The sequence below is a fragment of the Rhipicephalus sanguineus genome, chromosome 7, assembly GCF_013339695.2.
Source record: "Rhipicephalus sanguineus isolate Rsan-2018 chromosome 7, BIME_Rsan_1.4, whole genome shotgun sequence".
Classification (NCBI taxonomy): Eukaryota; Metazoa; Arthropoda; class Arachnida; order Ixodida; family Ixodidae; genus Rhipicephalus; species Rhipicephalus sanguineus.
Genome location: NC_051182.1, coordinates 7,875,608 through 7,900,311, shown reverse-complemented (window position 1 = coordinate 7,900,311; position 24,704 = coordinate 7,875,608). Strand labels below are relative to the sequence as shown.

Below are 24,704 nucleotides of genomic sequence, written 5' to 3'. Positions count from 1 at the left end.
TGCGACATCAAGTCACGATAAAAAGGAATCATTCCGAGAAACATCTGCAAGCTCTTAGTATTCTGAGGTTGGGGGGGGGGGGGTAATCTGCAATTGCCTTCAGTTTATCTGGGTTGGTTTTAGTACGCCGTTGTCGACAACAAACCCAAGAAGGTTGATCTTGTTAGTAGCGAGATGCAGTTTTCCGGGATGAACAGTTAGACCGGCTGCTGACATGCGCTGTAGCACCGTATGCAAGTGTTCAAGATGCTCTTCAAACGTGCGCGAAAACACCGTCACATCATCAAGATATCAAAGTGCATAATTAAACTTTGCATCACGCAGGACCATATCCATCATGCGCTGATAGGAACTCGGACTATTGAAAAGAACAAAGGGCATGCGCACAAACTCGAGCAAGCCTCTATGACATGCGAATGCCGTTTTCGGGATATCATCAGGGTGAACCTCGATTTGCAGATACCCACGAGAACAGTCGATAGTGGTGAAGAACTTTGCGTTTCCCAGCGCATAACTTATGCCGATATTGCTGGCAAAGGGTAGGAATGTCTCACCATGACTGCGTTGAGCCTGTGGTAGTCCACACAAAGACGTGCCGTTCCATCTTTCTTTGGGGCCAATACCACAGGGAAGGCCCACGGACTGTCCGAGGGTCGTACGGCTCCTATGTCGATCATTTCGTCCAGGGCTTTATCGAGAACGGCTCGCTTGTGCTGGCTCAGCGGTCTCAGGTTGCAACGCCATGGCCGGGCGTCGTCGGTGTTGATGCGATGCACTAGAACGTCGGTCTTCCCAGGATGTTCCGTAAACATTCCTGAAAACGGTGTCAGCACGGCCTCTAGCTGCTTCCGTTGGTGGTTCGTTCCCGTGAAGTCGCTGAGGGACTGCATGACTGCTGACGACAGAGTGGTGTGCATGGCTGCCACGCCTTCCGCGTGTCCTGGTACAGGCACGAAGTCTATCTTCTCCGCAAAGGGCGCTGCCTCGGACTGTCTGTGAAGGCGGTAGCCTTTTGTAGGAAAGTCGAGTGTGAACCCCTCGTCTGCAAGAAAATGTCGGCCGAGAAACATTGACACTGATAAACCAGGCAAACAAAGAATCGCTGGCGCTTCGTTTTGCCATTAAAACTTATTCGTAAACGAACACAACCTTCAGAACTTCATACGTGGTTTGATGCCATCCGCAATTGAACATTTGTGTTACGAAATTTGTCGTACACTTTTTTTTTGGCTTTACACTTCTCCAGCAACATGTCACCGATGAGCGAGATTCCTGAACCCGTATCAAGAAGTGCAGGTACGGTAATGCCCAGCGCTTTAACTTTCATCGTTGGTTCTGGAGACTTTACCTGCATTATGCGGCAAACAGAGGGAACGATGACTGACTCACCAGCTTGATGTTCCTCCATTACGCACCCCGGACTGCGTTCCACGCTCCTGGCATTGACGGCCGTGGGTTGCGACAAACCGCCAGTGTTTGGTGTCGCCGGCCGAAGCAGTTTCCCGAACCTCCTGCATTCGTGCTACTGCGCGCAAAGCATTGCCGCCTCACATGACCAGTTTGACCGCACTGGTAGCATACGTCATGCGTATGTCTGCGTTGGCCAGTTAACCTATCACTGAAATCAAGCCTTTTGGCGGAGTGGCCCCCGGAGTACCCATAACAGGGGCGCCTGTCGCAGTCGGCTCGCGCATGACTTGTGAACCCGGCGTATCCGGACTGGGGTTCCGACCGACTATGCTCTTGTATGGCTCGAGTAAGGAGGGAGCGCTCTGCACTACGACGCTGCTCCGCGGACACTTGCTCCCAGGGACAGCTTACTACTGATACGGTATCGAATGGGGCCCCGCGCCGCCCTTGCTCATGTGCGAAGGGGTCCAGGGCGCGGGAGGAGATAGCCGTGAATGCTCCTGGGCTCGTCAGGTCGCATGAGGGACTGGCTACGGGGGCGCGCCAAGCCAGTGACGGCTCAAGAGTAGATTGCGGCGCTGGCGGTGGCACGTAAGTGCTCTCAGCTAACAGGGCGTCTTGTACACCGCGGGCCTCCCGTGCGAGGTGCTGAAGGGTTTCGAATGTGCTCCCATAAAGAAATGGCCTGAATCTGCGATGACTCTGTCGAATGACCCGAGCTACTTGGTCCCTTTCCGAGGCAGTCGGTGCTGCCTCGGAGGAACCGAGGCAGTCGGTTCCTGCATCGTCCAGACTTACTCGAGCAAACTTTCGTCCAGATGCTGTGTTCTTAGTTCGAGCTCACGCTGGACTCGGAGCTCGTACCCAGGGGGCAGAAATTCCTCTCGGAAGCGCTGTTCAAATTCTGCCCATGTGGCGAAAGGCGTTTGTAGCCTCCACCACCGTCCTGCGGCATCCCGTAAAGCCAACGGCAGGATTCGAGCCATCACGTGCGCTTTCGAGGTCCCGGTCGCTTTGACATACCTGTCTTTTTCCTCTAGGAAGTCAACCACTGATTTCGGGTCATCGTAACCCGTGTACGTGGGTAGCGTGGCCGGAGGTAGGAGCTGTGGTTCGCCGGCCCGAGTGCCCATGCGGACCATGACCGTGTTGCACAACTCAGCGACACGCTGAAATGTGTTCTGCTGCTGTGCCAGCAGCTGGTCAGCCTGCTCGTGCGAAGAATCCTGCTCGCCGCCGGTAGGCACGATCGTCCCGGACCGGAGGTGCTTTCCGTCTGCCTGCGCCATGAAGAGGAATAAAAAAACCCGCGCCACAAAACAACACGCACAAGTGTGCGCTACACGGAGACTCAACGAACAGGACGAGGGACTGGACCTACGTCCACCGTGCTATTCCTACGGGCGGGAGCAAAAACCACGTTGGGCGCCAACTGTGGGTACTGGGCTTGCTGCGTCCTGTCCGTAGTTCAAGCAAGGACGACGGAGTCTTCAAGTCACAACAAACAACAATAATTTATTCAACTCTACGCTGCATACGGCGGGGTCGATCCAGGAAAGGGTAGCGCCTTGGGCTAGTTGGTAGGTCATGACAATTATTATAGCGCAAAGCAAGACGAAGACAAAAGGTACACAAAGACGAGCGCTAACTTCCAACTGGGTTTATTGTGCAGAACGCGAAAATATATAGGTGGCAGAACCACGTGACACAACATGAGCAATGCAAAGAATACCAAAGACATACAAAGAAACCAAAGAAAACATCAAGGAAAAGCAAAAACAAAAAAAACAAAAAAACGAAACCTTCATGTTTCCTTTGGTTTCTTTGTATGTATTTGGTATTCTTTGCATTGCTCATCTTATGTCACGTGGTTCTGCCACCTATATATTTTCGTGTTCTGCACAATAAACCCAGTTGGAAGTTAGCGCTCGTCTTTGTGTACCTTTTGTCTTCGTCTTGCTTTGCGCTATAATAATTGTCGGTCCAGGGACACGAGACGACGAGGCGGCGACCATGATCGGCGGCAGCAGCAATCGGCCAGCGCGGGTGGCAGCATCCGTCCTTCCTGGCAGCCCAGGCACGTCTCTCTGGGCAGCGTGCAGGCTGCCCCTTTTAAGCCGCGCAGCTGGGCCACGCGCACCGTCTCTGCGCAGCACGTAGCGCTATCTCGCGATAGCCGGTGGGCGTGGTTCCCACAGGCTCGAGAGCACAGGTTGAATGTGCAAAACAATTCAGGAGGGCACCTGGCGGACCACTGCCGCTGGTGCGGTTGTGCATCAGAATTTCAGAGAAGCAGATTTTTAAAAAGAGCGAGCAACAAATTGGAGAGAAATAATGGAGGCATTTCTTATCTACAAAGCTGGCGATCAGTGTGTTAGAAAACCTTCCTTATTTCTCTCCAAACACGAGATGGCGTTTTTAGAATAAAATATAATAATATCAGGGGTTTAACATCCCAAAACCACGATATGATTATGAGAGACGCCGTAGTGGAGGGCTCCGGAAATTTCGACCACCTGGGGTTCTTTAACGTGCACCTAAATCTAAGTAAACGTGCCTCAAAGATTTTCGCCTCCATCGAAAATGCAGCCGCCGCGGCCGGGATTCGATCCGGCGTTTTTGGAAGGCCACGTATGAGCAGCCTTTAAGTTTTAACTAGACAGGGCTGAGTTTCATTTGTTGATCATCTTCTGTATGTCAGAGCAGCCTCGGTTTTGCGGTGTGTTCTTCGTCTTTCGAAGCTGCCACGTTTTAGTCACCGAAATTCTTGCTTTCTGTGCTGATAGGAGGAGCATGTGCAATGTAGTTTCTTAACGAGATGTGTGCACTTACAAAATAAACTCGATAGTGTGTCTTTAAGTGTCTTTTGACAATTGCCATGTGCGTCTGTATAATCTGTGTGTGTTGTTCCGGTTGTTAACTGTGCGTCGATTCAGGTTTTGTTATGAGATAGCGTTCATGATTGCTGCTATTACTGGTTTCGCGCGTGTGGGCTCTTGACCAAGGTCGATCCAAATAGGTCGCGAAGCTTCGGGCGAAAAGCGGTTCAGAATCTATTGCCAACGACACCAGCAAGGAGAATTATGGGCGCTGCGATTGAAGCGCGACTATGTTTGGAGGGAACAAACACTAATACCGAAAAACCAAGTTTTATTCAAGGGCGAAGCAATCTTGATGATTTACAAATTACATTTAATTCGTGAACAATATTATGTAGGTGCAATGTGCCAAGAACGTAGGATAGTGTTTAATTATTACGAAAAACCTTTTTCTTAGCGCCCCCTGAAGAGAGGCGCACGTCATTGTTATTCAGTGCAGCCCTTGCGGTGCATCGAAAGGCGCGCTCGTAAACTCGTCTGCAACGACACACCCCCTCACGTGTTCTGGTGTTTCGCACTTGCATGCGTTATATGAATTATTGTGGTGAGAATTTGATATTGGTGTTCGCGAAGTTGCGAGGTCCGTTTGATCGTTGGTGAACGTGTTGGCTGCGGTGTTCAACGGGCAACGCCACGACGAGGCTAACATTTCACGCCGAACGCTTTCCTCGGTAATCGCGGAAACGATGTGGTGTTCCAAGGATGCAGTAGCAACAAGCGTATGCCTGGCGAGCCTTCTCTTCTAGATAAGACACCGGGGCAACGGTTCGGAGTAGTGTGCTTGCTGGATTTTCATGGATCAGTATTCCTGCTGCCCGGTTTCCTTCGTGAACACGCAGTGCCTACTTTATTTCCTGCTATCGGTGAGCAGATCGCTAAGTTATCTGTTGCGCTACAATTCGCATGTCTTGATACGTTACACGTAAGGTTAATTTATCGGAACCTAAGGCAAAACATAGTGCATGTAGTGTACGCACTTTTTGTACTTACTACGACATTTGTTGCGCATTGTGTAGGGTGTGATAAAATTGTGTTATTTTGACCATTGAATAAAACTGAAATATCATTATTTTGGCGTGACCAGGAGTCACTTCTTCTCATTAGAACTGAAGCACACATGCAGTGCGCTCTTTAAGTCCCCTGCGCATGTGCGAAGAACATCAGCAACGTTGCGAACATGAAAGGTACGCTGCTGCCTACTTTATTCACCCTATGGAAGATGACACCAACGCAGAATAAAAGCTCCAAGACTAAGGTTTCCTAGTAAAGCCAAGGCGAATTGAACGGCGGTACACTTAAACACCGCTGTTTAGTCACGTGTCGATATTAGTTTATCTAGCGTTGGCTTCAAGCGCACTCGCCAAGGGGACAGGCTTTTGAGCTAGTTGGTTTGTTACGTTCATTGAAGCCATAACGCTGATAAGACATGGACGACAGAAAGAGGACAGGACGTGCACGTCCTGTCCTCTTTCTGTCGTCCATGTCTTATCAGCGCTATGGCTTCAATGAACTCGCCAATGGGTTGCCGGCTCGCCGTAGCGCGAGTCCTTAGTAATGAGGGGCCCAAGAAAAATATTTTGAGGTCAAATTTCGCGCTAGTGACAACAAAACGACGTCACCTTTTACCGGATATTGCATCACATCCGCTTTATTTTCTGTTCCGCCGGAAGTGTTCCCTCCTCACACAGATGGCGCTAAGCCCCTTGAGCAGCTGATGAGCCGCCATTTTCTGAACGTATGGGCTTCTATGGAAGCTTCGCTACCATTTACATTTACCTTGCTCTTGACGGTGGTGACATGTGACTATATAAAGAAGACACTTTCATCAAATCATCCTCAGTTGGCAGTCAGTACTTGTCATGTGGTTATTGTGTCTTTCGCCCCGTCCTTCGTGCTGATCTATTTTGGCGTATTACACCCTATGCTCTACGTAAGTAGAATATTCAATGACCGTGAAAGGAACTATGCTACAGTAGAAAAGGAATGATACTCCTTAATATGGGCTGTAAAATGGTTTCATATTTGCTTGCATAGAACTCAGTTTTTGGTACATACTGATCATCTGCCATTAGAATATCTAAACATGGTAAAGCATAACAACGCGAAAGTCGTGCCCGGCTAGCACTCGAAGATTTTCTTTTCTGTGCAGTGCATCAAGGGTGGAGACAATGTGGGGGCTGATTTTATGAGTAGGGCGATGCATTCTGCCACCAGTAATCGTTCGTACAGACAATACTACCTTTTGGACTGGAGGGTTGTTTCGGTGTGTGCGTGAATTTTTTTTATTTTCCTTATGATGGTCTGGTGCAACCCGACGGTACTCAACTAGATGTGATGTGTGTGATGATGAATTGCAGTGCTAGTGCAGAATACTCGACGACATGTGACGTGCGTAATGGTGAAGTGCAGTGATGATGAAGTGAAGCGCCGGTTACCTGCAACGAAGTGAGGTGTGCTACTGTGAGTGTGGTGGCTGTTATGAATGAAGTTTTTCGCGAGCAAAAACTCGAAAATGTGGGGGCCCTCTTGTCAGCGATGACAAGAGAAGTGGAAAAAAAGAGGAAGACCAGAGAAGGAATGCGAGTAAAGAAAATGCAAAATGAAAAAGAAGCGAGAGGTGTGCGACATATACGCCGTCTTGGAGGGCTGGCGCGCGCACAAGAGAACGGTGGCCAAGACGACGGAGAAGACAGCCGATGGTCCGGGCAGTCTGGGTCTTGCCCCAGTCCTGTGGAGCGTGGAGGCCCGCCGGAGTGCCAGCCTCGGCGAGCGGCTGTCTTCATGACCCGGTCGTCTAGCTGGCCGGCTGTCCGGGACAGGTCAGCGGTTACGCCGCCGTCCGTGAACGAGCCCGGGCTTGCGGCCCCTTGTCTGGCCCGCGAACGGCACACGGGCTGGGCAGACAGGGGGCCGCGCACGGGCTCGGCTCACCCGGGCACACGGGCCCGGGTGAGCCGAGACGTGCCAGAAGTGCCGGCCGGCACCAATCTCATTCTGCCAAAAGGGTACGACGTACGAGTACCTCGCATCCTTTGCGGAGCGCCCTTCTACACCAGCGGAAACGCTGGTAGCGACGGACGCGGTGAGCGCCGGTCTGGTGCCAGCGCGAACGATCTTCATCGTAAGCGACCCGACGTTTTACCTTCTATAGACGTTGGTTCACGAAATGTGATTACGGACGCGCGTAGAACTTTGCCGTGGTAGGACGTGTTAAATACTATAATGTGTTTTGTGTTTAGGAGACCTACATATTCGTAGTTGTTTTTACTCTTCTGTGTGTGTAATTGTGTTGTTGAGTGGAATGGAAGTGTGTATTTATAGTATATTTGTCGCCTTCGTTTGTCGATTGCGCTTGCTCAAGCAAAACGTGCCGGGCGTCATGCACATCATGACACATACTTTTGTGGCTTGTAGTTGAACATGAACCGACTAGCCCAGCATCGTGTACTTTTAAATGGATCCTCGTAGCTGCCGATTGTCTCACCCGCTGCGACGAGAAAAGGGTCCTGCCGAAAGGCAGGGCCGCCGAGGTTGCCAAGTTGTACGTTGAAAACATCGTACTGTGTCACGGCGCCCCAGAGGTCCTCATTACTGAGAGAGGTACGGCCTTTACTGCGGACCTAACCCAGACACTCTTGAGATACAGCCAGACAAATCACCGCCGGACCACCGCCTACCACCCCCATGCTAATGGCCTCAAAGAGCGTCTAAATAAGACCATGGCCCACACGCTGGCCACGTACGTCGAGCACAAGACTTGGCATGCCATCCTTCCGTACGTGACTTTCGCATAAAACACGGCCGTACAAGAAACGACGCAGATGACGCCATACAAGTTGGTCTACGAAAGGAGCCCGGCAATGACCCTCGACGTCATGCTACCCAACTCGCCATGTTCAGCGCAAAAAAAAGGAACACGAAAACACAAGGAAGTGCACGACACAAGCGCTGTCTAACAACTGAAATTTTAATGGAAGAAACGTGTCATATATAAGCACAAAAAAGAAACAAAAAACAAACAAAAATACAAAACAAAAAACCACAAAAACCAAACATATATATGACACGTTTCTTCCATTAAAATTTCAATTGTTAGACAGCGCTTGTGTCGTGCACTTCCTTGTGTTTTCGTGTTCCTTTTTTTGCGCTGAACATGGCGAGTACGTTCCAACTAGCCCAGTAGAAGAACTGATAGCTGGGCCAGTTGGTGGTAATACTTGAACATGTTTACCTTAGCGCAACGACGACGAGGACACAGAGAAGAGGACAGCGCTGTGCTTTGTCTCCTCTTCTCGGTGTCCTCGTCGTCGTTGCGCTAAGGTAAACATGTCCAACTAGCCCAATTGCCACCTTACTTCAATGCTACCCAACGTCACCGACGAGAAAAACATCGACGTCACCGTCTACCTGCAAGGCGTCGAAGAAACCCGACAACTTGCTCGTCTGCGCATCCAGTGCCAGCAAGAGACCGACAGCCGTCGCTACAACCTTCAACGACACCATGAAGAATACCAGCCCGGCGACCGTGTGTGGGTTCGCACACCGGTACGCCGACGAGGACTCAGTGAAAAAAATTCGACAGATCCCACGTACCGTGGGAATCGATGTTATGCGAATCATGCGCGAGATGGTGACTGTGGCTAATTTTTCACATTAAGCGAAACGTTAAGGAATGACGCTAGAGAAATATGGAAGTGGTATACCCACATTCATATGTTGAAGAGTCGCATATCTATTATATAGCCAGTTGTTTACAGTTGCGTAACGACGGCAACAGCAACATGGCTGATATGTAGTGCTTATATTCTTCAATGCTGGATAGTGCGAACTCGAACAGGACAAAGAAGGAACACAGATGCACAGGACGTGCGTTACTCTCCACTAAGCTTCATTCAGGAAAGTTTCCCTAGATATATACACAGCCGAGTGGCACGCGCAGGCGTACTGCTCGTACGTTACAGTCACAGTTACAGTTGTTATACTCATACTGCAGAAGAACGTGTTGTTGGGCGAGTTGGTGCTTGCTGAATGACATAATGCAGCGCTAAAAACACACACACAAAGTAAGGAACACAAACCGACGGGACAGGCGCTACTCACAACTTTAATGAAGATTACAAGATTTTGGCACATATATACACATCCCAATGCGCAAACGCAACGTCACAAACCATAGGGGGCGTATCATATCAAAGATTTGAAAAAATTGTGTTCCGCATTGTACAGGAAGACTGACGTCTGACTGACGCAATCATCATTCTTCTCTTTGATGTGGAAAGCCTCGAGAAGTTCACGCGCCGTTTTATCATGGCTTCTGCCCAGAATCCTCACATCAATAAATCTTGGAACACAAGAGCAGGTCTTACAATGCGCCGAAAGGTGCGCAGCGAAATGCTTCTTTAGATTGTTTGCGTGTTCCCTCATGCGGTCATTAACACATCTGCCCGTTTGTCCCACATAGGACTTCCCACAAGTTAGTGGTATTTCATATACCACCCCCGTCGCACACCGAGTGTATGGGGTGGCATGCTTGACTTGGCAGCCCGTCTTTGAGGCGCCCATGATGCGGGGGCACAGTTGGGCCAGCTTATTGGGTGCGGAAAAAACCACAGGTACATCGTACCTGTGAGCCACCTTTTTCAATTTGTGGCTCACCTTATGCAAATAAGGCACAACAACCGGCCGTTGGCCGCTCCGCTCACCAGCTGTAGCCGCGTTTCCCGCGCCCCTGCTTTTAGCTTGCGGTGCAGAGATCCTGCCACAGATGCAATGACCGAATGAGGGAAGCCGGCTTTTGATAGCCGATCCAATTGGTGAAGAAAGCTGTCCCGCATCTTGTGCTCACAAGACTTTTTGAGCGAGGATCCCAGACACAGTGTGGCAATGGCCCTCTTCACCAGCTTGGAGTGGGCAGACTCATACGGCAACAGTTCTTTTTTTGCTCTCGGTAAATAGCACCAGCAAACGTGATCCTCTGAAAAAGTTAGTCTCAAATCTAAAAACTGTATGCTATTTCCAATGGGGTTCTCATGGGTAAAAGTGAGGCCTTTACCATTAGCTTTAAAAACATCTAAACCTTGTCGACCTCGGAAACTTTAAAAGAACACGCGTGGTTCATCACAATTAAAAAGTCGTCGACATATCTAAAAACCTTTAAAACAGGCTTTCCCATGAAGCAGTTGTCAATGTTCTGATCTACTTCCGATAGGAAAATGTCACAGAGTAAAGGTGCTACGCACGAACCAATACAAATGCCCTTCTTTTGAAGATACAAACGGTTGTCAAAGGTGATAAAAGTATTCTTAAGGTAAACATCAAGTAAAACTAAAAAGCAATCTACACTTATACCCACGGCATTTTGAAACTGAACTTCCCCATTATATTCAACACATTTCTTAACCGTAGAGAAGAGAGCATCATGTGGCACAGAGTCAAACAGTTCTTCAATATCTACAGAAAAAGCGTAGCCAATTCTCTGATTATCCTGAAAGAACCGACATATTTCATCGGAGTTACCAACACGACAAGGATCACGAAGTTTCAGCTGTTTCAAGCACTTCAAGAGGAATCTACTAACATGCAATTGCCAAGTACCGCGTTCACTCACAATAGCTCTCAAAGGAACACTAGGTTTCTGCGTCTTAGCATTGAAAAAAATTGACAAAGCCCCACAAGCACTCTTTTCTATGTTTCTCGCGAGTTGCTGCAAATTATTCTTATCACAAAGATTGAACATGTTCTTCTTCGCTCTTGACATGGTAACTTTAATCGGCGCGAAATTCTTGTGAACAGCCTGTGATGCTTTTTCAGTAAACAAATCCTTAGGCATTACAACAAAATGTCATTCAGCAAGCACCAACTCGTCCAACAACACGTTCTTCTGCAGTATATTTCTCATACAGCGGGCCTTACTTTCCCTACTCCTGTGTCTCCGACCTTTCCTAATGTGTTCACGCTCATCGCCAACATCGTGGAGCTGTCGGGTGAGATACATCGGCTTTTGTACCAGGAAAGGCTTCGTCCCAAACGAAGTGGTTGCCTTCTTCGGCACTACCACACCGACTTGGAGTCACGTTAAACGGGTGTGCAAAATTCTACGGTCCGAATTGTGGAGCAAGATTCGTCTATGTCATGACTGGCTAAAATTGTTGTGCTTCTCTCGTCACCCGCACTTTATAGCGGTGAGAGAGTTACATGGCTTTAGGCGCACCGTCCATGAAACCACAGAGGCTGCCTGGAATAGCATCCTGGTCAAGCTACTGGGACACCTTAGAAAGCCTCAAGAGAAGGACGGAAATAACAGCGGTACCACTGGTTTGCTAGTGGTGGGAGGTACGTCCGTTCCCGACGACTGCGCAAGGATTCTTGGGAAAGGACCCAAATACGGTGTGGCTCCTCGGATACCCGCGCATGAGCTGGCAGCACTGAACAGACGTTTGGCGGGAACTACGAACTCTGAGCAACGCGAAAGATGCCTTCTAGAAGGTATGGACTGCCTACAAAAACATGCTAACAAAGACTGCCTTAGCAAAAGTGCCCCCCTTGGGCGCTTGACTAGGTTTTTTAAAGGCAATAATCTTTGCCTTCTACACGCTGACAAAGAGGGCAATTTTGTTGTAATGCCTAAGGATTTGTTTACTGAAAAAGCATCACAGGCTGTTCACAAGAATTTCGCGCCGGTTAAAGTTACCATGTCAAGAGCGAAGAAGAACATGTTCAATCTTTGTGATAAGAATAATTTGCAGCAACTCGCGAGAAACATAGATAAGAGTGCTTGTGGGGCTTTGTCAATTTTTTTCAATGCTAAGACGCACAAACCTAGTGTTCCTTTGAGAGCTATTGTGAGTGAACGCGGTACTTGGCAATTGCATGTTAGTAGATTCCTCTTGAAGTGCTTGAAACAGCTGAAACTTCGTGATCCTTGTCGTGTTGGTAACTCCGATGAAATATGTCGGTTCTTTCAGGATAATCAGAGAATTGGCTACGCTTTTTCTGTAGATATTGAAGAACTGTTTGACTCTGTGCCACATGATGCTCTCTTCTCTACGGTTAAGAAATGTGTTGAATATAATGGGGAAGTTCAGTTTCAAAATGCCGTGGGTATAAGTGTAGATTGCTTTTTAGTTTTACTTGATGTTTACCTTAAGAATACTTTTATCACCTTTGACAACCGTTTGTATCTTCAAAAGAAGGGCATTTGTATTGGTTCGTGCGTAGCACCTTTACTCTGTGACATTTTCCTATCGGAAGTAGATCAGAACATTGACAACTGCTTCATGGGAAAGCCTGTTTTAAAGGTTTTTAGATATGTCGACGACTTTTTAATTGTGATGAACCACGCGTGTTCTTTTAAAGTTTCCGAGGTCGACAAGGTTTAGATGTTTTTAAAGCTAATGGTAAAGGCCTCACTTTTACCCATGAGAACCCCATTGGAAATAGCATACAGTTTTTAGATTTGAGACTAACTTTTTCAGAGGATCACGTTTGCTGGTGCTATTTACCGAGAGCAAAAAAAATCACAGCATATCCACGGGGTGAATGATGATGAGTGGGGCGAAGCTACGGAGGGAATCATCTGTAAACCGTGAAACTCTTCCGTGAAATGCGCCCAGTACATACTATAAAGAGTGTGAAACATCGTGTATATATTAAACATCAAACTTTTATTGTACTGTTGGTTTACGTGGTCCCTTCATTATCACTTGTGATCGGTGAAATGCAAGGAAGAAGTCCGCCCCCGAGCGAAAGAGCGACCGCATTCCCCGCTCGCCCTGTGCGAATTAAAGGCAAGGCTAGAGGGAAGACAGGACGCGCGTTCCACGACGCCAGGTCGGTAGCATGCCCAACGAAAGCCAACGGAACGCGATCGTGCAAGTGCTCCGGCTTCGCATCGCCTCATGGTTCCATTTAGCGTCCCAAAACCAAACATATTGCTCAAGGTGTGCCTTGCGTTTTTCGTAGAAATAATTTCTTTATCATGTACATTAAGACGAAAAGTTGAAAGCTCACTAGAGTGTATCGCCCGCAAAGTATGTCTTTTAGTGTGATTTAACTCTCGTACGGCAGGGTCCTCGCGCCGTTGCCGGTCCACCTCGCACGTTGACGATCGGGCGAGGTGGCTACATACAAGTACTACTAATAGACCTTTTCGCTGTTTGTAAACACAGCTCCTAGACGGCTTCCGGTTTTGTGCGCCGGCGTAGCCTAGTAGCATTGGCGGGGATAAAAAGCCTTAGCGAGTAGCCCGCACATTTTCACCAATTTTCTCCCTGTGTCTGGCCAAATATTTTAAATAAATATTCTTCTGAGCTGCACACACAGCAGTACAAGAGTTAGGCCATCACTTTAAGCGCCCTCCTTTTACCTGAAAGCGAAGAAAGTGTCTTTCCTTACTTTGGCACAACATAAAAAACACGCTTTCTGCTTCGCCGTTAGAGATCTGATGATTGAAGTGACCGGAAGTTTCTTGGGGTGCAACACGCGCTGCTACTATCGCAATCTTCAAACCGACCGAAAAGGCGAATACACTTTAAGAAAAACATCTGGCGTTCTTTCGTTCTGCTTTTACAAAACATCTGGCGTCTTTCGTTGGTTTATTTCATCAATCAACGGCGTTTTGAACAAAATTTTTATTGTTTAATCACGCACAGGAGAAATCTCACCAGGCACTACCTTGGAGGTAAACAATGGCTGCTAATGGCAATGAGAGACAGAAGAAGTCGGCTTTTAGCTAACACTTGCACTTCTACTTCTACTAACGTTTCCTACTGGAACATGCCAATGGCTGCTAATGGGGAATGAGAGACAGAAGAATTCGGCTTTTAGTTAACGCGCACGCTGCGAATTTTTTATTGTTCAACAACGCACAGGAGAAATCTCCCACCGGCACCACCTTGGATGTCAAAGCGTAAGACTTGCTACTCACTACTACGAGCACGACGAGGGACGAACGGGTGCCGCCTTAAGGAGCTTCGCCCCTAAAAAGAACTGTTGCCGTATGAGTCTGCCCACTCCAAGCTGGTGAAGAGGGCCATTGCCACACTGTGTCTGGGATCCTCGCTCAAAAAGTCTTGTGAGCACAAGATGCGGGACAGCTTTCTTCACCAATTGGATCGGCTATCAAAAGCCGGCTTCCCTCATTCGGTCATTGCATCTGTGGCAGGATCTCTGCACCGCAAGCTAAAAGCAGGGGCGCGGGAAACGCGGCTACAGCTGGTGAGCGGAGCGGCCAACGGCCGGTTGTTGTGCCTTATTTGCACAAGGTGAGCCACAAATTGAAAAAGGTGGCTCACAGGTACGATGTACCTGTGGTTTTTTCCGCACCCAATAAGCTGGCCCAACTGTGCCCCCGCATCATGGGCGCCTCAAAGACGGGCTGCCAAGTCAAGCATGCCACCCCATACACTCGGTGTGCGACGGGGGTGGTATATGAAATACCACTAACTTGTGGGAAGTCCTATGTGGGACAAACGGGCAGATGTGTTAATGACCGCATTAGGGAACACGCAAACAATCTAAAGAAGGATTTCGCTGCGCACCTTTCGGCGCATTGTAAGACCTGCTCTTGTGTTCCAAGATTTAATGATGTGAGGATTCTGGGCAGAAGCCATGATAAAACGGCGCGTGAACTTCTCGAGGCTTTCCACATCAAAGAGAAGAATGATGATTGCGTCAGTCAGACGTCAGTCTTCCTGTACAATGCGGAACACAATTTTTTCAAATCTTTGATATGATACGCCCCCTATGGTTTGTGACGTTGCGTTTGCGCATTGGGATGTGTATATATGTGCCAAAATCTTGTAATCTTCATTAAAGTTGTGAGTAGCGCCTGTCCCGTCGGTTTGTGTTCCTTACTTTGTGTGTGTGTGTGTTTTTAGCGCTGCATTATGTCATTCAGTTATACTCATAGGTTGTCCGTTATGATGGAGAATGCACGCACGTTTCACGAACCCTTCTGTATGTGTAGAAGGAGTTCTTGATAATTCTTGAACACGGTCATCATCACCGTGATCAACGAGCACCAGCAACTGGACCGGACTTGTTATTCGGATCCGTTCGTGATCGCCGCTATGAGGAGTCTAAGTGTAGTGAAGTGCGAGGTATGGTGCAGCTGGTGGAATTCTTGGATGCCTCTTACGATGAAATGATCTATGTTGCCTCATGTCGTTGACGTGGCAACGAGGTCTTCTGATGTCCTCCGCATCCAATCCGTCTTTCACGCAGTATTGGCCGCGAGGAGTTACGGAGTCGCCCTCTATCGGACGCGCCTCGATTGCGTGCTAGGTATGATACCGCCGGCGCGCTCCCCATAGGTTTTGCTATCGGCGCTCTACAAAAACACCTCGCGGAAGCCCTCCATGGCATTTCTGTATGTACTTTCGAAAGGAACTGTGTTCTTTACTTTCAAAATAATCATCTTTGACGAACTGAAAGTATAAGATAGTCTACAGTCGCTGTCTCTTTGCAGAAAACCGAGCTCCCGCTTCACGCGGTCACCTTGTTGGAGACCCCTGAACCGGCCTCTTGCGTGAAAGGTAGTCACTCGCTGAGTGCAAACTATGTGAAATATCTCGTTAGAATAGACTGCCTGTATAACCAAACGGAGCATAACAGGAAGAAGCCTCAACCAGCGATCGCCTGGGTTCGCGACGACTAACGGTGCCTCTGCATGAATGAGCGTCTGCATGTATGTTCGTACTGATGGTTTCGCTTTTGCTACGAGCGCGTTTTGGCACCGCGCTGTGAACCTTAGGCCGCAATATATGAGAATTTGTGAGTACACAAAGAACTACTGTTGCGCGAACTATATCAGAGCAGTTCAAAAACAATTTCGTTACAACTACGGCTTGACCACACGACGCGTGACCACAATATACATAGCCCACACAGCTCTTGTGTGGGCATATGCATTTCCTTGTCCTGCTTTTTTTTTTGCAATGTACCTTTTTTATTTCAAGAACTGCATTTTTAAAGCAATTTTGGCATACCTTGCACAGCAGCGTCATTCGGCGATACATCTTTTGCAACAATGAAGGCCCTTTGGCCCGTGGGCACCTGAGCTACAACCTCTTGAATACTTCCAAGTTCCATCGAATCTAGAAGGAACACCTCTCGCAAAACAACAGCACCATAAGCCCAAACAATGGCTACAAAACTTGATTTCGTTGGTCTAGAAATTGTGTTAATCAAACAAACATTTCATCTTGCCACTGTAACAAAATTAGTTACATGGGAGAGTTAGTGGAAACTCGAAGTTGGTGCTCACCTTCAGTCGTCACACTATGGATAACTGCTGTGTGACCCCCGTGGTACAGCTGCCTGTGCGGTAGTACTCATTAAATGATCAGTGGTACCCACTTTCCTTCAAAAGTGGGAGCAGAGCAGCCTCTGCTATGAAAAGGATGTCATCGTCACACCTGAATGCTCGAAGAAGGAACTATAGACATCTGATTTTCTTTTATTGTTTAACAATGTTAACTTTTTCCTCTTCAAGTAGAACACAATACATTTTGTATTGCTATTTGTTATCACATATCCAGACAGGCCTCCCCTGTTATGATTACTATACCATCTTTCCAACCACACTTGTGCTATGACCAGTTCTGCTATAGTCGGGTACAACTTTAGAAAAAAGGAGAGGCCCCGCCCATATGACCGAAGCGCGGCAGCCGATTGCCTCCGCGGCAAAGAAATAGTCCCGCTTCTTCTCCTTGAGCGGAGGCACCGGCCGTCCGGCTCGTGACGTCAGTCTAGAGCGCGCGCCCATTGGTGGAAGCGCGTGTGCATCCGCCTTTGAGGTGCAAATGCCGCTTTTTTGTAAAGTTGTACCCGACTATAGTTAACCTGCCACGTTTCTGCTTTATTCTATCTTTTAGATGCGAGGTATCTTAAGGCAGAGCTCAATCCGTTGGTGGTGGTGGTGGTGGTGGTGTGCGGCGTGACCACCCTTACTGCGCATGCGCATACCCTCCCCACACACATCCTCTCCACTTCCCCTCACCATTCCCCCTGTCCTCCACCCTCTCCCCTTCCCCTCTCCCTTTCCACTCTTCCTCTGAAGCGCGGGCTAGACATGCCGAAATTCTCTCATGCGCAACGCCGCGATGACCTAGAGCGCATGCGCGTCCCCTCCCCTTCTCTCTCCTCTCCTACGCTGCCCCCCTCTCGCCCGCCTGTCGACCGCGTTCCCCGCTCGCCCTGTGAGAATTAACGGCCAGGCTAGATGGAAGATACGACGCGCGTAGCGTCCCTCTTCGCGTTCCACGACGCGAGGTCGTAGCATGCCCAACGAACGCCAACGGAACGCGATCGTGCAAGTGCTCCGTCTTCGCATCGGCTCATGGTCCCCTTTAGCGGGAGATGGCGTAATTTTTTTTCTTGAACAAAGGGTAACCAGACCCATATGGATAACTACAAATGCATGTCAGACAAACAAGTCAATTGTAGCTAAAAGATGCACACTTATTCAAGGTAGCCAAACACCACATGGAGTGTACTTTGACGATGGAAATATGTGTAAGAAAGTTGGAAGGCAAGATATTCTCAAGGGGTTTCACTTCAGAATATCGCTGCGTTTCGAAACACATCATCATCTTAGAGCAGTTGCAGTGGTGAAACAGGCATGTCACATTTCGGTACACATACTGATGTATTAAAAAAAGCTGATCTGCCACAACAAAACCACTTTAGAGGCAGTGTGAGATGTAGACTTACCATATGGTTTCAACATGAACTAAAATAGTCAACATACCATATGTGGCAGGTCAGGCAATATTTGTATCAAGATTGGATTCGAAATTAAATGACCAGGTTATTTTCATTCAATTTTAATGGCTTGCTCTTCTCCATGTGTATATCATGGTGCAAAGCAATTTTTAGAATTTGTACTTGCAACACGCTTCCACATCGGGCATGCCTCAAGCAAGCAAACATAAAAAGAAAAAAAAGATTTAGGAGTAACTATGAATGCAGACCATGCATCAGTATGTGCACAACTGAGCCATAGTTACAGCGAGGGCATATGGTACGTTTCTTCACCTGTAATGCGCAAAGCTTACTCTTGACAACTACGCATTGTGTTGTATGAAAGCTCCTTAAATTGCAACCATAGGCAGCAGTGGTTAGGCTTCCTTCTTTTGCTTCTTGAAGCCAGGGGTTGGGTACAATGATGTTGCACTGTGATCCACTGTACTAAACAATTTGCAACGAAACATTAACCGAAGCTGCTTACCTAAAAAACCTCTTTATCAGGCTCGCCATCACAGTAGCACGAGAAAAATAGCTGCGCAGCATCAGAACACTAAAACTCCAGCCGGAGAGAAACGCAACAAAATTAAACCTGCAGGTGCTATGGATTGCACCGGCTATCTTCACGACAATGACTCTTCAATGACCAAGACAATCATGCCATGCTTTAGGTCTTCAATTAAATTTTACGAGTTGGCTAGCTTTTGTGCCTCCATGATGTAAGCGTGGAGCATTTGTTAAAAATGCTGTTTGGAAGAGGAAAAGCAGGAAAGACCACTCTCAGCACAATTTGGCGCGGCTATTAGCTGCTTAACGGCTGCACTAGTCGTGCAACAATGTTGCATAACAACGTAAAAACCCTTAAATGCATACAAATGTCTTGGTTGGGAAATACAGGCAAGCAATAGATTACCCACGCCGAGTTACATTTGCACTGCTTGAACTGCAGATACCTTACTCTTCCGCTTGCTGTTAACGTGTGTTGTTTCGGTAGTGAACGTTTTCTTTATGGCATAATGTGCTCTTGAGATATTGAAGAGAGGCAGGAATGCTGTTTCTGCAATGATGAAAGGAACTTTACCATTCAGCACCCAAAATATTTTATTGCGATAGCAATTATATGGACAGTCTCGGCTGGATTTTGCCGTCGCCGTCGTCATGCACCGTATATGCATAAGTATGTAGATATATATCAAAGTCCCAAAGGAAAATAATTCAGAAAAATGCTTCCGAAGCACGGAATCGAACCAGCGACCTCTCATTCCGCAGCGCGTGGCGCTAACCACTACGCCAGTAAGCGCACATTCTTCAGGTAGCTAACGGCGAGCGTTATATACACATCCCTTTATCGCTGGCAGGACTCGGAGACGGCAGGCGCTTCTAAGCGTGTCTTCATTACCAGCGAGATGGCGCGAGGAGCGCGACGGGCGCATTTAAAAGTTGTCGGCGAGCTCGCTCGCTTCTTCTTATATTTGCGCAGGGAGAACCTGGCCCTTCCGCTGTCCGCTCACGCGGTTTTCTCGTGGTGAGGGGAAGGGGGATTTTCGAGCTCTCACCGTGATGTCCGCGCTCATGTTACGGAGCGTACGGAAGTCAGTCGTGCTCAAGGGATGCCGCTCAACAAACAAACAGAAGATGAGCGCGAACTATCAAGTATCAAAGCTCGACACTTGAAGCACTCTAGTTTCCTTCGCTGCTTCGGCCGCCTTTGCAACGGGAGCGCTGTTCAAACTGAGAGTATCTATTGGCGAGCCTCACTTCGTATAACATTAGTTTCTTGCTATCGCATTCATTGCTTCGCCCTTGCGGCGAAACTGAATTTTTACGCTCATAAACCAACCAAACTTCATCTAATGCAGTTTGTCTGGTTCGTTTATCAGTTTAGAGGTATTTAACAGCTCTAAAGAGATACACCACAGTTCTAAACACCAAACCAGTGTCAGCCTTTCAACGGTGCATAGCAATTCTGACACTGAACTGCAACAGAACCCTTTGCAAGCAAACTCATTTCCTAATGCAGATGACGTTTTCCACTGCAAAGTATGGTGCACTCAGAAATGATTAAAAGCGAAATGTCTAACTGAAAAAAAAAGTTGGTTCATTTCATTCCGGGTTTTTAAGTAACAACTCTGATCGTTTCGAAGAGGGAGTAAGAATGAAGATGGTAGGTGGCACATTTTAAACTTCAAATAGAACTGAAGAGAAAGAAGGAAACTTCTTTATAAAGATTCACTTCTTTTCTTTTCTTTTTTTCCTCGTGTGACTAGGATGTCAGAGAGGGCTGACAGTACACATTAATGGCCTCACTGTCTTGCGTATGTGAAGAGCAGGCATATAAACGGTAGGCATGTTTCATTTTGAGCGGTTCGAACTCTTCTAGAAATCTTGAATTAACACGATTTAAAGAGTAGTTGAATTTGCTGGCATGTCTTGGTCGCTAGTTTCAGTTTCTCTGAAACCAATTTTGTGGCTTGCCTACTCTAAATGTTTGGCTAAGGCGTCGCGTTGTCAAGTGCAGGTTCTGACATCACTGTTGTGATGATGCTCCTGCTTTTTTTTTTCTATTTTCCCCACTGTACGCTGCTTCACAGTCTGAACAACTGGTTTGGTAGATAACCCCTTTACTTCTATGTATATGTTGTAGCATAGATTTTGGGGGTCAGTAGAAGGATTATATTTATATCTTTCTTTAAAATACGGCTGATGACTGCACTGATACCTATACATAGGGGAGAGATAAATTAATACAATATTCTTGTTTTTGAGTATTGTTCTTGGACATGCTTTCTTTCTGCCAGGTTGTCTTATGAAGGAAGAGATGTGGGCAGGCTATTTTTTTTAGTTCAGTGAAAATCACATTTCATTTGCTTGTGTCAGATTCCAACTTACAGTGCTTGTCATTTATTCTGAATAAGGTATTCACAACTCATGCTTTTGGCTTACCGGATGGCTCAAACTGAAATGAACGTGGCGGTGTGAATGTGTTCGTTTGTGGTAGATGGACAACTTTCGTCTCCTGTTTAGGTTACTCATATATCGAAGGAATGGGAGTGATTCATTGACAAGTGAACTGAATATGCACTAAGTTTAGGTGGATGTTTGACTTGTGATGTCGCTATAATTCACATACAGTCGGCCACGAAATAATATGGACCACGGGAGCACGTGCCAAAATTGCCATCTGTGCTGTTTAGTGGTGAGCCATCTGCTGTCGAGAGTGCTGCTCTGGAGAATGCGTGGCCACAGCTATGCTCTCGACAGCGGATGGCTCGCCCCTAGACAGTGTAGACGGCAATTTCATCACACACTTGTGTGGCCCGTATTATTTTGTGGTCGATTGTACTTGAGAGACTTTTCGTTTTGGGTGAAATGAGCTGATGGCTCTGTTTTTCATGGTGATGCTCCAATGAGGGCCTCAGCCTCAGCAAACGTGACCAACGTAATCGTAAAAATGAGGGCGCCTCATCAGATTTTACATGAAACGGAAAGTCTTCCTCAAGTACATTAAAGAGAACCAACAGACAATCAAGCCAAGGAAGCTATGGGGGATGTTATTTGTAGTAATTAAAAAAAATTAAGGTGGACAAAAAGGCAACGTGCTGCCAGCATCGACCGATATACACAGATATACTCGATAAAATGGGCAGGAGGAAGACCGCTGCCGTAGCTCAATCGAAAGGGCATCAGATGCATTATTCGAAGGTTGTATAAGCTGTCCCTGCTGGTGGCAAGTTGTCTTTTCATCCACTTTAGTTTCTTCACATTTATGTCATAGTTGCTACAAATAACGTCCCCAATACTTATCTTGGCTTGACTGTCTGTTAGTTGTCATTAAGGTTGTCTAACAAAGAAAAACGAGCCCTTTAGTCCCTTCCTTTGTTCATTCCTCAAGTACATGACATACAGTGACATCACAAGTGAAGCTTACTCAGCCACCTAAACTTCGTCAAACTTGATATTCAGTTGACTTGTGAATGCGGAAATATGGAGTAGAGAGCTGTAATAACTCATTATCAGGAAGCTTTAGTGTAGGTAAAACGTAATGTGAGATGTATATAGTGTGAAATGATGTGTACAGCTGGCGACAAAGTTGCAAAAAAGTTTGTTTTTGCACATGTTCAGCATATTCGCATCAATGGTGGCCAGATAACGCATGCTCAATAAACGTTTTGTCTGATTTATACAACACTACGGAAGTGTCACTATCGCTCATGTCACCTTTTTCGCCAATACAGAACGCTTCCATCAATTCTCTGATCACGATTGATGCGAATATGCTTTCTGCGCACGCACTGAGAATGACACATATGTACGTGTGTTTCTGCAAATAAATCAGTTGTTAGTGGCGCTCTCTCCCGTGTCCTTTTTTGTGATTGTGTTCTCTCGCGCCTTAAAAGCAATTATGGACATTCACGAACTCGCACAACAAAAAGTTCTCTTTATTATTATAGTTAGCGGTGCGTAAGTTTTGCTGTCTGTGAAATGAAACAAGTGCAGTTTTATTAGTATTTAAAACCATGAGCCATTTGCGACACCACTCGTCGAGTTTCAGTAGGTCGCGCTGGAGAGTAATTGTATCTGAAACGTTAGTAAGAGGTCGGTAGATTACAGAGTCGTCAGCAAAGAGGCGGATGTTAGATGACATATTATCGGGTAAGTCATTGGCGTAAAGTAAAAACGTTGTGGCACACCGTAGATTATGTTAGAAACGGATGAGGGCGCATCGTTAGCTTCTACAAATTGCTGACGGTTATTGAGGAAGTCCTGAATTCAATTGCAGACAAGTTGGTTTAGGCTTAATTGAGAGCTTTAGTAGTAGGCAGTTGTGGGGAACTTTGTCAACGGCTTTCTCAAAGCAAATAAAAAGGGCATCAACTAGTATTTTAAGGTCTACGCTAGCGCTTATGTCATGGATAAATAGTGCAATCTGAGTATCGCATGAGAGTTCCTTTTGGAGTCCATGTTGGTTAGGGTGAAAAAATTCCTCTGAGGTAAGGGTATACATAAACTGGCGAAAGTCGAGGATAGCACCCTCGTGCTTCGGGTCCCATGTAGTACGGCGCTTTCCCTAACATAGCGTTCTTGAGTGCATGGGCTCAGTAATGGATTCTTCCCGTTGTAGCGCACGCATAGCTTGTAAGTGAAGGCATTCCTGCTCTTCGTCTGAAGAGGTCGAAAACTGCTTGCTTCCACAATGCCCCATTTGCAAGCAGCTTGTTCCGTAGCTTGTCTGCCATTCGCTTGCAGGACCTCGTAAGCGAGTGATAGCGTTTATTAGAGTCCGTGAAGGTGACCAGTGACGCCATTCATTCGGTCTCTTTTATCCAATTGCGAACGTGGTGTTGGATTGAGCCGTCGTAGAATGGAATTGCAGCTGACATTTCATTGGTTGAATGAACGTGTACTGGTTCTCGAACTCGGGCAATATATTGTGTCAGTTTTGTTTTGGATTCGGCCATCATTGACAGTAATCCAGTGATGTCGCTGGATTTTAGTTGTCGTGAATTGCCAGCGTGCTCGGCTCTTTCATTTGGGCGTCTTCGTGACGAATATAGTGGGTCCGTAACTTATTTTTAGCGCACACTGACACACGGACACAGAAAAGAAGGGTACACCACCATAGGTTGTCTTATCGCTCTGATTGTTCGGTGGCGTCGTAGTCAAAAGTTGAACTTGACTCTTGAGGGCTTCCATTTTGGCTTGCAGCTTTGCCTTAGTAGCTGTGCGACTGCGAACGCTTGCCAGCTCTTCGTTGCTAATATTTCCTTGCGTCGTTGGCGGCTTCTGCAAGCGGCTGACTCGTCGCCGTTCGTTGTCCGCGATAAGTCTCCTGACAAGCTCTTCTTTTCCACCCGTGTCAGGGATGCGGCCTAGCTTGAGTTCGCTGGCAAGTTCAGTCTTCTTAGCTGCGATGAGGACCCGTATGTCTACGGACAAAAACAATTCCTCCGTCGTGGTCGTCGAGTAAGCTTGGGCGAAGTTTTGGGTGGCTTTGGCCATGGTGGTTGCAGCAGCGAAGGACGTAGTTGCATGATCAACACTTCTTACGCAAAATTTTCTCAGACAACGGACGAAACAGACACGGGCGGGCGCAAACTTCCAACTGATTTTATTATCAACACATTTGGGGGAGGGAGTAGCTGATGCGCGCGGACACACTGCACACCTGTGCCATTGGTGTTTTTGTTTTGTCATAGTCATATTTCTCTATATATATATATATCTATATATATATATATATATATATATATATATATATATATATATATATATATATATATGTATATATGTCACTTGTCGATAATAAAATCAGTTGGAAGTTTGCGCCCGTCCGTGTCTGTTTCGTCCGTTGTCTGAAAAAATTTTGCGCGAGAAGTGTTCATCATGGAGTACCAACTAGCTCGAACCCACACCTTAATTGTTACGTAGTTGCAGAATGCAATGAATTGAATTGATTTTCTTTGGTCGACTACGCCATGTCAGGGAAATAATGAAAGAAGATATACCGTTTTAACAATTTAAGCCGGCTGTATTAAAAGAAAATCCTACAAGCCGTTCTGGTTGCCTCGCCATCCGTGCCAGTGCCTCGAAGCAAACCGCTTTGTCAGGTGGCTCTGCTGTCGAGATGGGTTTTTTGACACCACGGCGACCAAGTCTAGACAGAATTCG

At 47.1% G+C, this 24,704-nt stretch overlaps 1 protein-coding gene across 1 annotated transcript; it reads right to left on the bottom strand.

The window, feature by feature from the left end:
• Positions 1-515: 515 nt before the first annotated feature.
• LOC119400571 (uncharacterized) lies at positions 516-24,035 on the bottom strand. The gene is made up of 3 exons (XM_037667632.1): positions 23,778-24,035; positions 6,949-7,183; positions 516-1,042 (listed from the first exon to the last, which is right to left on the bottom strand). The coding sequence occupies exons 1-3, from the start codon at positions 24,033-24,035 to the stop codon at positions 516-518; spliced, it is 1,020 nt and encodes a 339-aa protein (XP_037523560.1).
• Positions 24,036-24,704: the final 669 nt, after the last annotated feature.

Bases quoted from the DNA above. Each gene is read 5' to 3' on its own strand.
- LOC119400571 (XM_037667632.1), bottom strand. From the start codon at position 24,035: ATGGCCAAAGCCACCCAAAACTTCGCCCAAGCTTACTCGACGACCACG. The intron at 7,184-23,777 runs GCAAGCGTTCGC...CTGTCTGCCCAG, and splicing joins ATATTAGCAACGAAGAGCTG to CCCGTGTGCCGTTCGCGGGC. The intron at 1,043-6,948 runs GTGCGCGCGCCA...ATTTTCTTGCAG, and splicing joins GTCTTGGCCACCGTTCTCTT to ACGAGGGGTTCACACTCGAC.